The 14,161-nt window shown below is 28.6% G+C and overlaps 1 protein-coding gene across 2 annotated transcripts in view; it reads left to right on the top strand.

Moving 5' to 3' along the window:
* Window positions 1-4,480, top strand: part of LOC100210178 (uncharacterized) — a 44,878-nt gene extending 40,398 nt beyond the window's left edge. For both annotated transcript variants that reach the window (XM_065817201.1, XM_065817202.1), the window contains exon 5: window positions 3,963-4,480. In XM_065817201.1, the coding sequence (XP_065673273.1) occupies window positions 3,963-4,217 (255 nt within the window). In that variant the 3' untranslated portion in view covers window positions 4,218-4,480. The remainder of the gene's footprint in view (window positions 1-3,962) is intronic.
* Window positions 4,481-14,161: the final 9,681 nt, after the last annotated feature.

Genomic DNA, 14,161 nt, shown 5'->3' with positions numbered 1-14,161 from the left:
TACCTGCATAAAGAGCCTAGCCTATTTTTTTTATGAAAAAACTCATGAAAAATTTGACGACCCTGCGCGACCTATTTTTTTTAACGTTTGTTAATGTTTGAATCACATTTGATTCAAACATTAGTTTTTCATAAATATTTTGTGGCTTATCATTTGGTTTTGAAACTTTTTTTATACATGACACTACAGACGATGCAGTGCGAATGCATGAATGGTCAATTTTACTGTTTCCGTGTTTCAAATCTGTTACACCACATTTTTCATTGCCTAAATAATAGATAATAGCAATAAGACCTTTGGTAGTTTTTTTATGAACACTTGTTTACTAAAATTCGCGGATGTACAATGTTTTTGGCCTGTAGTAGTTTGGGTAAGATAATAAGTTTTTTTAAAACCTTTTCTGTTATTCTTAGAACTTATTATTCTTATTATTTTTCCATCTATAATGATTGCATTTATAATCGTCTTCATTTTCAGACTTCATTTTAAAAACAAATATTCTACCAGCAATAGATAGAATGGGTGCAAACGGAATAAGTTTTACATCGTTGTTTTCGATGTAAACATTTCGACAGCATCATCTGCCGACAGCATCATCTGCCGACATAAAGTCATTTTTATTTTTAATAACATATTCTTCAGTTTTTTGCCTTAACTAATTAATTCTTTTGATGTCGTTGCCTTCATTCTTAAATAAAAAAATACTGATACTACAGATTTTGAAAACCGACTGGCTACCACCAATAACGTGTTATTAAGGACAATTATAAAATAGTTGTTCGATTACTATAGGGTAAAATAACCTATAGGTTATTAATAACCTAAAAAACTATAAATATTGACGAACAACTTCTTGCCTATTTTTGTAATAAACTTGAGTTTATTCTAATGACTCTATTGAATATCAATGTTTAATGACTATAGTGTTATTTACATCAGTTGTGGTTGTGCTCTCTTTTGCTTTATTAAATTTTTGAATGAACTTTCAAAAACCAGAAAAGTTTATAAAAAATAACTTCAAACGTACTTTATGGAAAACCATAACTTCGTACGTACTTTATGGCAACCCAAAAGGAAAAGTTTTTTAAAAGTTTTTTCAAATATTAAAATAGTGCTTTTTTTGAATATGTAATTTTTTTGAATATAAAAATATTAGAATAATTTATTTATGCTATAATAAATAGCATAAATAAATTATTCTAATATTTTTATGAGCATTTAAAAGCTTTTATAAAACCTTTTATAAAATGAAACTTAAAAATTAAAAAAACCTTCAATAAGGGTATGATACTTACTGTTCTGCTCGACATATCTTCCTGCTGTTTTTAACTAAGCGTACCGAAATAAAATAAAAAGTATAAAAGAGAATGATCATTACAAATAATGGTAATCGTCGGGTTATCAATAATGTAATTAAAAATAATATTTGTGGTCAGTGTAAAAATTATTAATCGTTATTTGGTTTTTTGCACGAGTTGAATATCATCTTCTAACTAATTTTTGAATTTTTAGCATTTGATTGGTTTTCATTGGATACCGTTTGCTTTAAAAATAGCAAAATCAAAATGTGAAGAGTAATGTTGATGTAGTTGACATAAAAGTTGTAAAAATTTAATTAAGTATCCACTCAGAGGTTATTTCAGTGGTTATCGGCATGGCCGTAGAGAGGGAGGATTAGGCGGGTGTGCTGTCCTGGGGCCCGGCTTTCTTTAAGAGTCCGGAGCAAGACTCTTAAAGAAAGCCGGGCTACTTTGGCATTACATGGTGCTTATTTTCAGCCAAGATACGGCCCATAAAGAAATTTGCCCCGGGACCCATCTTGGCTCTTTATCAGTTATCAGTGACTTTTATTTTCACAATAATAATTATGACTTTTTTTTGCACTTATGCCAGTTTTTGCAATTGATTCGCACTCATGCCAGTTCGCACTTATACCAGTTTGCACTTATGCCAATGTTTGCAAATTCTTTCGGCGCACTTATGCCAGTTCGCGCTTGTGCCAGTTCGCACTTATGCCAGTCTTTGCAACTGCTTCACACTTATGCAGATTCGCATTTATTCAGCCTCCTCTTTCTTACAACGTGTATAAATACATATTTCAAATATTTTCATAATTTAAGATAAAGTTATCTATTATCTTTGTATATATAGAAAAATAAATTGAAAGGTATTGCATTTAGAGAGAAAATTAAGATTTAAAAATGATAAAATTTTAATGATAAAAAAAAGCTGTTTTCGGTCACTTTCAAACATAAATTAACGTTTAAATCTTTTATTTCAGTACTTATTTTTTTATACCGTTAAAATCATAAGAAACTGTTGAAAATAGCTAATAACATTTAAATTGCGCTACTCAAAAAACTGTATTTTGGCCAAATTTTAAGTGTTTCTAAATCACTGTGCAAAGACGTAATATGTATGACGTAATATGTATGACGTAATAGATTGATTTTGGAATGAACACTAATGTACCGTCTGTTTGTGCATTGTCATACCTGAAAAGATTTTTTAAGGGACAAAAAGTTCAAATTAATTTGCATTTTGTGACACTATGACTACAGTCCCAAAAAAAATAACTCTAAAGAATTTTAAGCGTCTGATGGTTATCTTGATTGTTAAAAAAAGTAGATATGAAACAGGTGATAAAACTTTACGTTTTTGGTGGATAAATCAAAACCACTTTGCTGCTTTAAAGGAGTAAAAAAATTATCTTGCAGACAATAAGTTAATAGCTACCATCAAATACTACATCAAAGAATAAAAATGTAGTTATACGCTCTTTTTACAAGTTTTTTATGTAACTTTGACAAAGATTGGTCTTAGCTACCAATAAAGGAAAATCATCTTCTAGTTCCTTCAATTTTAGAACCAATTAAAATGTTTGATTATGAATGGCAAAAAGTGAAAATTCTAGCATCACTAATTGTTTAGTGAAATTTGGAATATAGAAAGGTCAGCAGAAATCTACCCACTCAAATGATAACAACAACCCTTTTAAAGAGCTTTAAAATCAATTAATTGAACTTGAAAAATTCACTAAAACTTAATAATTTTCACTCTTCAGTAACAACAAGTGAAGATTTTTACTATTCAGTAACAACAAGTGAAGATTTTCACACTTCAGTAACAACAGGTGAAGATTTTCACTCTTCAGTAACAACAGGTGAAGATTTTTGCAGACAAAAACTAAAAGTAGAGCAGTTGTTTGAAGAAGTTAAGAATGCAGTAAATTAAAATTATAGTGATGACAAAGTAAATAATGATGATAATGCTGTGATAGACAAAGTTTGAGTGACATAAGTGCAGTTTTTAGTTAATGATGTATTTTTTTTTTTTTTCATTTAAAACTTTTGATACCTCAAATTATTTTATTTATTCGCAAAAATTTGTATTATCATATGCCACGATAACTTGAACTGTTTTCTCGGTTCGTTGGAGGATGATGTTGAAGAACTTTAATCAGAAGTAATCCAAATTCTAATTTAAACTGCTTTCGAAAAATGTTTTGCTCATCCAAGTTCTATTGTCCAGCAGTATAAAACACTGGCGGTTCTGATATTAATGCATCGTCTTGAACTATATGAAAATAAAACTCTATGGTATAACTGAAGCACTATTATATGTAAATTATAGTCATATTTTACATTTTATACACGATTTTATCTTCAATTGTACAAAATAAAACTAAACGATATATCCTCAATCGTACAAAATAAAACTAAACGATATATCCTCAATCGTACAAAATAAAACTAAAAATAAAATAATCTAAAACTGTTGAGCCGTAATTCAATACAATAATTAAAAAAAAAGATATCTTAATGTTGATTAATTTATGTAAGATTTATATTAATTTATGTAAGATTTATATTAATTTATGTAAGGTTTATATTAATTTATGTAAGATTTATATTAATTTATGTAAGGTTTATATTAATTTAAAACTTTGTTTATATTTTTAGAGCACAGAAGTAGAGAGTAAAAAAAGCAATCGTATTCGTAGAAAAACTATTTTGTTAAAAACTCCAACAATTTTCAATAAAAAGAAGTACGACGAGTTTGATAATTACGAAAATTTTGATTACCCACCTCCGGATAAAAATTTTGATTACCCTCCTCCGGATAAAAAAAAAAGTGTTTGGTTTGTTAACCAAATCTTTAAGCACGACGAGCAAGTTGGAGAAGATCCTCACATTTACAACACCCTTGGAAAATAAAATCTTTAAAGAAAACAAACAAAATCTGAAGAAAAACAGGACGGTAAAATGTTTTTTTCCTCGTCCTGGTAAATATTTTGGCTGCATTAACTGAGTTTAACTCTACAACAGACAGCGTTTTATATCTGTATAGATATTGAAAATACAAAAAATGACATTTGCAGTTATTTAAAACAGCTAATGCATATTTAATTAACTGATTTTTATTAAAACTTATTTTTTTCCTTTAATAATAACTAACACATTAAATAAATTTTGATCAATTTGATGTTTTTGATTAAAATGATTGAAAAGTTTAATTCTTCTGATCATTTTTATACGAATGAATTGATGATTGGAAGGTGCCCCAAGTTGAAAGGTGCCACAATTTGGAAGGTATCCCAAGTGTACACCCGTAAGTATACAATGAAGCAATAAATCTTTTTCAAAATAAGTGTATTGATATAGTTTTTTTTTTCCCGTTATCTGAACTAGCTATAAAATTTATGAAAAATTATGAAATTATGCCTAAATTTTTTTTTTTAGCGGTTAAATTGAATCTAGTAAAATTTATTAAGAAAAAAGTTTAAAATAAGATCTTTCAAAAGGTGCGGCTTTTTTACTTATAAAAAACGACATGAAATGATAACAATAATAATCAATTTAATTATCAATAACATAAACGATAATATAACTATTGATTATTAATATTCCCCCTGTCTTATTACTGCAACGCACAGTTCTTTATCCGCTAACTCCCTGACAGCTAGCACGCCATCGATACAAAGCTAAACCTATATTTCTCAATTATTTGTCTCAAATATATTTTTCAAGATATATTTTAGAAAACTTTACAGAAAATAATTATTACATCTAAAAATTTGTTCTTAAAGTCTTTGTTAACTATTGAAAAAACCAACTAAGCATTTGCTATATATATGATTGAAGCAAATCTGAAGGCAAATTAGTGAAAGCTCCGTTCCGTTTGCAGATTTTAAATTTTTTTAATAATTATAGGTTGACAAACTGCAGAAGTGCTGAGAACAGGACTTGTTACCTTAATAAAAAAAAAAGACCATTTTATAAAAAAAATTGATTTTGACGTTGTTTATTTTTTAAATTCATATTTATTGGTCGTAGATATTTTTTTATTTTTTAAACTCATTTTTAAAATATTTAAAAATTTTAATACAATCATTAGAGTTGAAAATAAATTTAACCATGGTCGCATATTTAGTAATCATAGTCACATATTTAGTAGTTTTCATTATTAATTGTTTCTTTCTACTGTCCATTGAACTTTAATTTAACTAAATTGTTTTGCAACGGTTGCATTTTGATCCAGTAATGCAACCATATATCAGACCATTTTAAGAATTTCCGAAAACTCATCTTTTACCATTATAGTCTTGAAATATTGCAACCATTTTTTTGTCGAAACGAGCAATCCCTTTAGATTTCAAGGCAATTCTTTATTAAACTTTTGCAAATTAACAAACTGGTTAATACATTTTTCTTTATCTACACAAATACTTTTATCCTTAAAATTATCAGCTGTATTATTAAATTGCTTCTAAACTAGTTCTGTGGACAAGGACATACAGAACGATTTTTTTGTATGGTTGGATTTGCTCGTCCGCTGAGTTCAAATAGTCCAAACCATTTTGGTACATAATAACCATTATTATCAAATTTATGATTTCGTTTGGTTGCAGCTCTTCTTTTTTTAGGAGAATGCGTACGCATATAGGGAAGAACTTAGTTTCAATAGGACTTTTAATTCAATCTGATAACTCCTCTAAAACCATTGTTGTATTTATGATGCAATTAAAATCTGCTTCAAACTTGAGTACATTCTGTTGAAATGCATATGTTAGTGAGTCAGTTAACAAAAGCCTTCATTGACATAATTTTTTAAAAGTTTTTTAAATGACTGGCTTATCTAGTGATAGAAATTAGCTTTTTACAACTGGAAACATTTGCAAAACTCTATGGATTGTAGGGTGTAACGATAACCAAAGTGTTTCACTTAATGACAAAATATTTTGGTAGTTGATAAACACATAAGTACAAAAATCTTTTTTAGATTCCACACGAACTGAATAAATAAAAATACTGATAAATCTTTGAGATCCATGGAATCTATAACTTTATGAAACTTTTTGTTAAGAACGTGATAAGAAGAAAGCCGCTTCTTTTGATTAAACTCAACTCTTTTTGTAATAAAATATGAAACCGAACTAAAATTTATATTACTATTGTCTCCACCGAATGCCTCGCACTTTTCTTTGCACTGTAGTTCTTATAAATTCTGTACTAAATTTGAAAAAGTGGCCTTAGCCATTATTATTAATAACTAATTATAAATCTATCAATTTTGGCTCAGTCCATTTTGAGGTTTGACCTCTTTATGGTTACTTCCGTCAGCTTACCCACCTAATAACTGTTTTTTTTTCTATTCTTTCTTGGTTTTATTACTGAATATTCGGATGCCGGATAATTGATGGCTCTTAGATATTTTAAGGGTTCTAGCCCGTTTTATTAAAGTTATGTTAATTACACTTTGGGCGTTTTTGTTTAGTTTGTGACGAGGTCGTATCACAGCAAGCATTATTTTTTGACTGTTACATCAAATTGTTTTAACTATAGCTATGTTTAAAGGTATCATACTCTTCTGAAAAGTTAGGTCATTGAGAAAGTGATCCTTTTTAGTAAAAGGCTGCTTGACACCGATGAATCACCACTGGTGTCTAGTAGCACCGGTGATTATTTGTAAGAAAAATTTCCACTTTGTAATAAAAAAAAATGTAAATAAAAATGATCAAATAAATCTCTACAAAAAATATGCACATATATAAAGATTTTGAAAAGAAAACTCTCATTGTAAATGGAATTGATTTTTACAAGAAACTAAAGAACTTGCTAAAACCTTCTTGTTATTTGCCAGTGGTAGTGTGCACAGTGAATGGCTATTTTTGGAAGTATGAATAACATATGAGGACAAGCGCAATCATTTGCTATCATCAAACGCTGACATTTTTTTAATCATAACTTGTCACCTATAGATTTTAAGCATGAAATATGCTTATCATTTGTTAGAATAACAAACAAACAAAAAAATAGTTTTATGTAATATTTTTATGCGTTTTTTTAATTAAATTCTGGTATATTGTACAAAATTTGCTTTTAAGACTCTGCAGTAAGTTTAAGTCATGTCAGAATGGGGTTGCTAGATGTCCGGCTTTTACGAAAGAGAACACAGTAAAAAAGTCTATTTTTACAGTTTTAGCGCTGTATTCTCCTCTGGAAAAGCCGGACGTCTGGCAACTCTATGTCAGAACGATTATATCTAACCATAACTAAATATCTAAGTTTGATTTTAAGACTCAACAGTAAAGGAGGCGTTCAAGACCGGCGCAAAAAAAGGGGATGTAGGTGAAAAATAAAAATTTTTCGGAACAATATAAGTTTTTATAAGAATTTCTTGAGAAACAATAAAGAAGCAAGTTGTTCTATTGAACTTTTTATAATTTTTTAAAGCAGTGGAGTTATATATCTTTAAAAATTTAACGATGTATACTGAATTTGCAGTCATTTATAATTTTTTTAAATTTTTATATAAAAAACAATTAGGTAGGTTCTAGCTTTTTAGCAAATTTGTCTTTAATTGGTTTATGCTCATCTTTATTGTCAGGATGGTAAAAGAATCTTCTATCTATGAAATATGAAAAAATATTTAAGCTTTTTCAGAAACTACGTAAGCATTTCATTTTTACACAATGACAAACCTTTCTGCAATTGAATGAACATAAAAAATTGTTTTCATTAATGTTCATATTGAATAGAATCAATTTTTCAATCTTTAAAAGTATTCGCAAAATACAAGGAGGTTGGGTTGCAAAAACACATTTTGTCGCAAAGTACATTTTTACAAGTATAAATCTTATAATGGCAATAAAAATTTAATAAGCTTTTTTACGGGGCAAAAAAAAAATGCAGAAGAAAAATCTCATATATGAGATTTTTTTCATATATGAGCATGCATACTGCACTACATTCAAGGCATTACATCAAATTTTTTTTGATTAGTATCACAATATTGCAAGTTTAAAAAATTAAATCTGCATTTATAATTTTTGTAACTCGCTATGATATAAATCTTTTTATATTAATGCAAGTTAAAAAAATTTTAATTTTTTAAGTTTATCGTAATTTTGGGATATATTTCAAAACTATGAATATCTAGTTTTTAATTATTTTATTGAAATTATTTGGTTACAGATTATAATTTTTGATTATATATGTGTTCTAGTAAACATTCTATAGCGGAATTTGAGTGAACCTATAGAGACATTTTGAGCAGTCCGCTGTAATGGGTTCATCGGTTACTTAGTGGACCATAACGACAGCCGCTAAAAGTAACCGATAACCCGATAACTAGTTACTTTTATTTTATTTTTTTATTTTTTTTATCACCTTGTGAGAAATAGTAAACTAAAAAAAATGAGTTTTTTAGTTTAAAAAAAACAAAGACTATAACTATTACAACTAATAATTTTATATTATGTAAGCAATGAAATCATATCATGAACAAATTTTTGGGTTTTATACTACAGTAATATTTCACTAACATCTTAAACAAATTTTTTAGATTTGTATTACAGCAATTTTCCACTAACATGTTGAACAATTATTGAAAAGGTTTTCTAAAATCATCAAAAAAGAAACAAAACTTTATAAAAATGTTTTATTATGCAAGGTTTTTGGAAAAACCCATGGAAAAACATGGAAGCAGATAAATGGTAAAATTAAATGTGCAAATAATAGTTTGCCGCAAAAATTATTTTCAAAAAAGAGGTCATAGCTACAACAATTTTTTTATCCATTTTTATGTCATCACATCGCCCAAAGTTGTCATTTAGAGTTCTGATAAACTTGGGTTAAATAAAAATCATTCAACAAGTTATGTATTAATAAAAATAAAATACTTTTATATCCGATGAGTTCGATAATAATTGCTATACATTATTTTTAGTGATCCATCAAAATCTTTGAAACTGTTAAATCATGGTATACTTTTGAAAAAATATAACTCAATGGAGTATTAGACAATAAATTACAGTGGGTTAAAGGTTACCTGTAAAACAGAAAACAATACACAATATATATAAAGCAAATGAAGCAGAAAAGGGCATTATTTGTGTTCCTCAGGAATCAAATAAAACTTTTATTCTTAAATTTATAAAAATCGTTTATACTTGTATTTAGCTTCCAAAATTATTTTATTGAAGTAATAAAATTATTTTTTTTTTATATTTTATAAAAAATTATTAAAAATTAATGAGTGAGTTACTAGTAATCCACTCATCAATTTTAAATAGGTGGTAGCGCACTTGCCTCAGAAACAAAGGATCCGTGGTTCAAACCCCACCTCTGGGCAAGTTTTGCAATATCGGTTTGAAAGGAGGCGTTAACTTCTTATTATATGCTCATCCACGTTGCTCTGTAATAAGACAGTAAGGACTTTTTGGGGCACCTAAATAAAATTAAAAAAATAAAAGTAACAGTAATTGTAGAAAAATCAAAATTTATGTTGTTTCACAAACGTAATAAGAGAAATCAAGTTTTAAAAAATTCTCTTTTTAAGTAAGTCGTTAAAGGAAATCAACTATTAAAATTCTTGGAGTGATGTTAGATGAAAACAAGTCATGCTTATTTTATAATAAATCTATTAAAAATAAAATCTCAATTATATTTTCCCGAAAGAGTGAAATTATTTCTTAAAACTGAATCTTTAAAAATTATTTACTTTTCACTTACTAATAGCTGTTTTATCTATTGCGATATATTATACTGTGGAAATTCTTAGTGAGCTAAAATTAGAATTTCCACATAAAATATCGCAAAAACATCGCAAAACTCTTTATAAGAACTACAGGTACCAAAAAAAGTTTAGAACCACTTAACAATTTTGCGTAATTTCATTATTTTTTTAATGTATGAAACTAATATTGAACTTTGATGATAAATTATATACATGGTTTGTAGACAACAAAGTTGAAGTTCTTCCTTAAAGTTCTTGCCTTGAAATAATTCTCATCTTAAAAGGATTGAAAATTTGCGGAAATACATCATAGAAAATCTTGATAGAACCAAATTTAGATCTACAGAATCCTTGAAGGATGAAATCAGTCGAGTTTGGTGTCTGGAAGCTAATAAAGATCAGTGTTCAGAGTTGGTTGAAAGTATGCTTATGCACTTCATCTGGTGATTAAAAACAAAGGATATCCATGTTAATATTGATATAAATATTTACTTTGGTTTGTTTAAATGTATTTATTAAAAAGTTTAAATGTTTAAAATGTATTTATTTTCATTTGAATTCAATACATTTGTGTGTGTTTGTTTATTGATCGCTTAATGTGTATGCAATTGAATGCGGTTTAAATTCCTTTAGGTTTTTTATTAAAGCATGTCATATATATATATATTAGGGTGCATCCAACGCCCCATACATTCAAAAATTGATCTGTCCCTATTCTTAAAACTTTTTAATGGTTCTCACAAGACACCCTGTTAAATTTTTTCAAAATTGAATGAGATTTAGGGGGGCCACCTCAAGTCTGAAACTTGCAACAAGACCCTAAACAAAAGGAAAAAAGGTTTTTCAAAAGTATGTCATGTTGGGTCTCAAAAGAAGCGAAACTTTATAAAAATTTAAAAAATAACAAAATTTTACACAAGAATTATTATTCTAAGTTTTATTGCATAAAAATTATTATTTTTTAACAAAAAATTAAAAAAAACCTTTTTTTTCATGTTTTTGTCAAAAAAAATTTTCAAAGTATTTTTAACAAAAAAATGATAACTATTTTTTAAATTTTTATAAAGTGTCGCTTCTTTTGAGACCCAACATGCCATACTTTTGAAAAACTTTTTTTCCTTCTGTTTAGGGTCTTGTTGCAAGTTTCAGACTTAAGGTGGCCCCCCTAAATCTCATTCAATTTTGAAAAAATTTATCAGGGTGTCTTGTGAGAACCAATAGAAAGTTTTAAGAATAGAGACAGATCAATTTTTGAATGTATGGGGCGTTGGATGCACCCTAATATATATATATATATATACATATATATATATATATATATATATATATATATATATATATATATATATGATATATATATATATATATATATATATATATATGTTTATATATATATGTATATATATATATATATATATATATATATATATATATATATATATATATATATATATATATATATATATATATATATATATATACACAGTATCGGACAAAACAAGTGCAACCAAATAATGCTAATTTAGTTTCTTTATATAAAAGTGCTGCATTTTTTCAATTTAGAGAAATAACTATGTAACTGTTTAAAGACAAAGTTCTTCAAGTTTTATTCATCATAAAGTTCATTATTTGTACACGCAAATTAATAAATTAATCAAAAGTATTAAAAAAAGTTGATTTCCTTCTGGACAAAACAAGTGCAACTCGACAAAATGTTGACCAAGCTGTATTTCGCTATACATATTTCGTGGCGAATTCTTTGTTGTCGATCACAGCCTTGCATCTTCGAGGCATAGATTCAATCAGGTGATCAATGAAACTTTGTGGAATCGCTGCCAAGGCCTTTTTAGATTTGTTTAAACAGTTGATCTTTATTACGAACACCTTCACGATTAATTCTGCGGTTGTCGATCTCCCACAGGTTCTCGATAGGGTTGAGATCCGGAGATTGAGGCGGCCGATCTATCACTGATAGTTGGTTGTCTTGAAACCACTGCTTGACTACATTTACAGTGTGTTTCGGAAAGTTGTCTTGCTGAAAAACCCATTTTATTAGCATATTTCATTCAGCATGAGGTAACATAACATCTTTCAGGATATTTTTATACATGAAACGGTCCATTATTCCATCGTTTCGATGTATTAGACCTAGACCGTTAGCAGAAAAATACCCCCAGATCATTACATTGCCTCCACCATGCTTCACGGTCTTATGGCAGTAATGTAAATCGAGGCGTTTTCCGGCCGGTCGACGTACAAGCCAAATGCCATCGCTCCCAATGATGTTGAACTTCGATTCATCACTAAACAGGACAGTTCGCCATTTCTGCACATTCCAGTCAATATGAAATGTAGCAAACAGGACTCTTTTTTTCTGATTTTTTAGTGAAATCAGCGGTTTCTTTGCAGGGCGTCGAGAAAACAATCCGGCTTCAACAGCCCGTTGTCTGATTGGTGGTCCGATACAGGGAGCTCTAATTGCTTTTGTATCTCGACTGATGATATCCAGGGATCTTTCTTGACGGATCTGACGATCATAGAATCCTCTCTAGAAGTGGCAGAACGCGGTCTTCCACCTTTGTTATCTGCTGCCAACTTCCCCTTAGAACGGTATTTGGAACATAGTCTTGATATGGTCCATTTATTCACGCGATATTTATCACAAATACTTTTTAGTGACATTCCACTTACGTAATCGTCAATAATTTTCTTTCTTAGTTCCAATCCAAGACTGTCGAGAGCCATTTTTGCACTTAAAGTCATAAAAATAATAAAAATAATCACGCTTCTCAAGGCTTACCGTGTTACATTTACCTTGTGATGATACAATAATGCTCTGTGGAACACAACGTCTTGGTTGGATGTGGACTGTATTAATGTAATGAAACACTTGTTGTATTTCACTTCTTGTATTGATGTTCTTCGATAAAACACTTTGATAAAACTAACTTCGAAAATACTGACTGATTGACTTCCATATACTGACTGAATAACATGTCGATTTACATGTCTCTTATATAGTAAAATGAACCTGTGTGAAACTGTTCTAAAAGATTCTAGATGCTTCTTTTCGATGCTTCTGGAAGTTTCTAGATGCGTCTAGATGCTTCAGAATGTTTCTGGATATTTCTTGATGCTACTGGATGCTTCCAGATGCTTCTTCTGGAAACTTCTGGAAGCTTCTGCATGCTTCTGGAAACTTTTGGATACTTCCTTTGATTATTAAAGAACTTCCGTGACGTTGACACGGACCAGACTTAAGAAAATGAAACAAATTAAAAAAGTTGCACTTGTTTTGTCCGCTGCAAAATTGCACTTTTCAGCAAAATTCTGCCTGTGTGCTGTCACCTGTCAGCTGATTGCTCATGTCATGGCATGCTATGACTCCAGACTCCTGAACTGTTTGCTGTGGTAGTATAGTTCGTTTCGTTTTTAAGACATGTAAAATTAGGAACACTTTTTAGCATTGTTCGATGTTGGTTGCAAATGTTTTGTCCAATACTGTATATATATATATAATTTATCATCAAAGTTCAATATTAGTTTCATACATTTAAAAAAATAATGAAATTACGCAAAATTGTTAAGTGGTTCTAAACTTTTTTCGGTACCTGTAAATTTCTGTAATGTTTATAAACTTAATATACACCAAGTTAAGCTGCTCCTGCTTAAAACAAAACATGGTTTCAAAATATATTTTATTCTTAATTTGGCAAAACTTTTTATAAATCACTTATTCAATTTGTGGGCTATATTTAGGGAGAAAATTTTTAAGAATATTTAAAAAAAAAAACTGTATTGAAATACTCTTCAGGACAATTCAAAAGAAAATCTAAATGATTCTTATTAAAAAATGAACTCGATTTTAAATATTTCTTTTAAAATTAACATACTTAAAAAAAAAGTGATCATTACTTATTTTTGCTTTGATTTTATTTATCTTATAAAATCTTATATCATTGTTTATTCACATCTTAATATATTTAAAATTTGCAATATCTGCATTTAGTAAAGCTGTATTTCATCTTTTTTTGGAATATAAACTTACGGCAAAAATGTAAATTCGGTGATAATACTATGTCTTCTTGTTTCAGCCAGTTATTATTTAAGTGAGGAAAATGATAAAATCAAAAACATATTC

This window comes from Hydra vulgaris, chromosome 14 (genome assembly GCF_038396675.1).
Source record: "Hydra vulgaris chromosome 14, alternate assembly HydraT2T_AEP".
NCBI classification, from domain to species: Eukaryota; Metazoa; Cnidaria; class Hydrozoa; order Anthoathecata; family Hydridae; genus Hydra; species Hydra vulgaris.
Note: the sequence above shows the minus strand (reverse complement) of the source record. Positions and strands in the feature narration are given on the sequence as shown.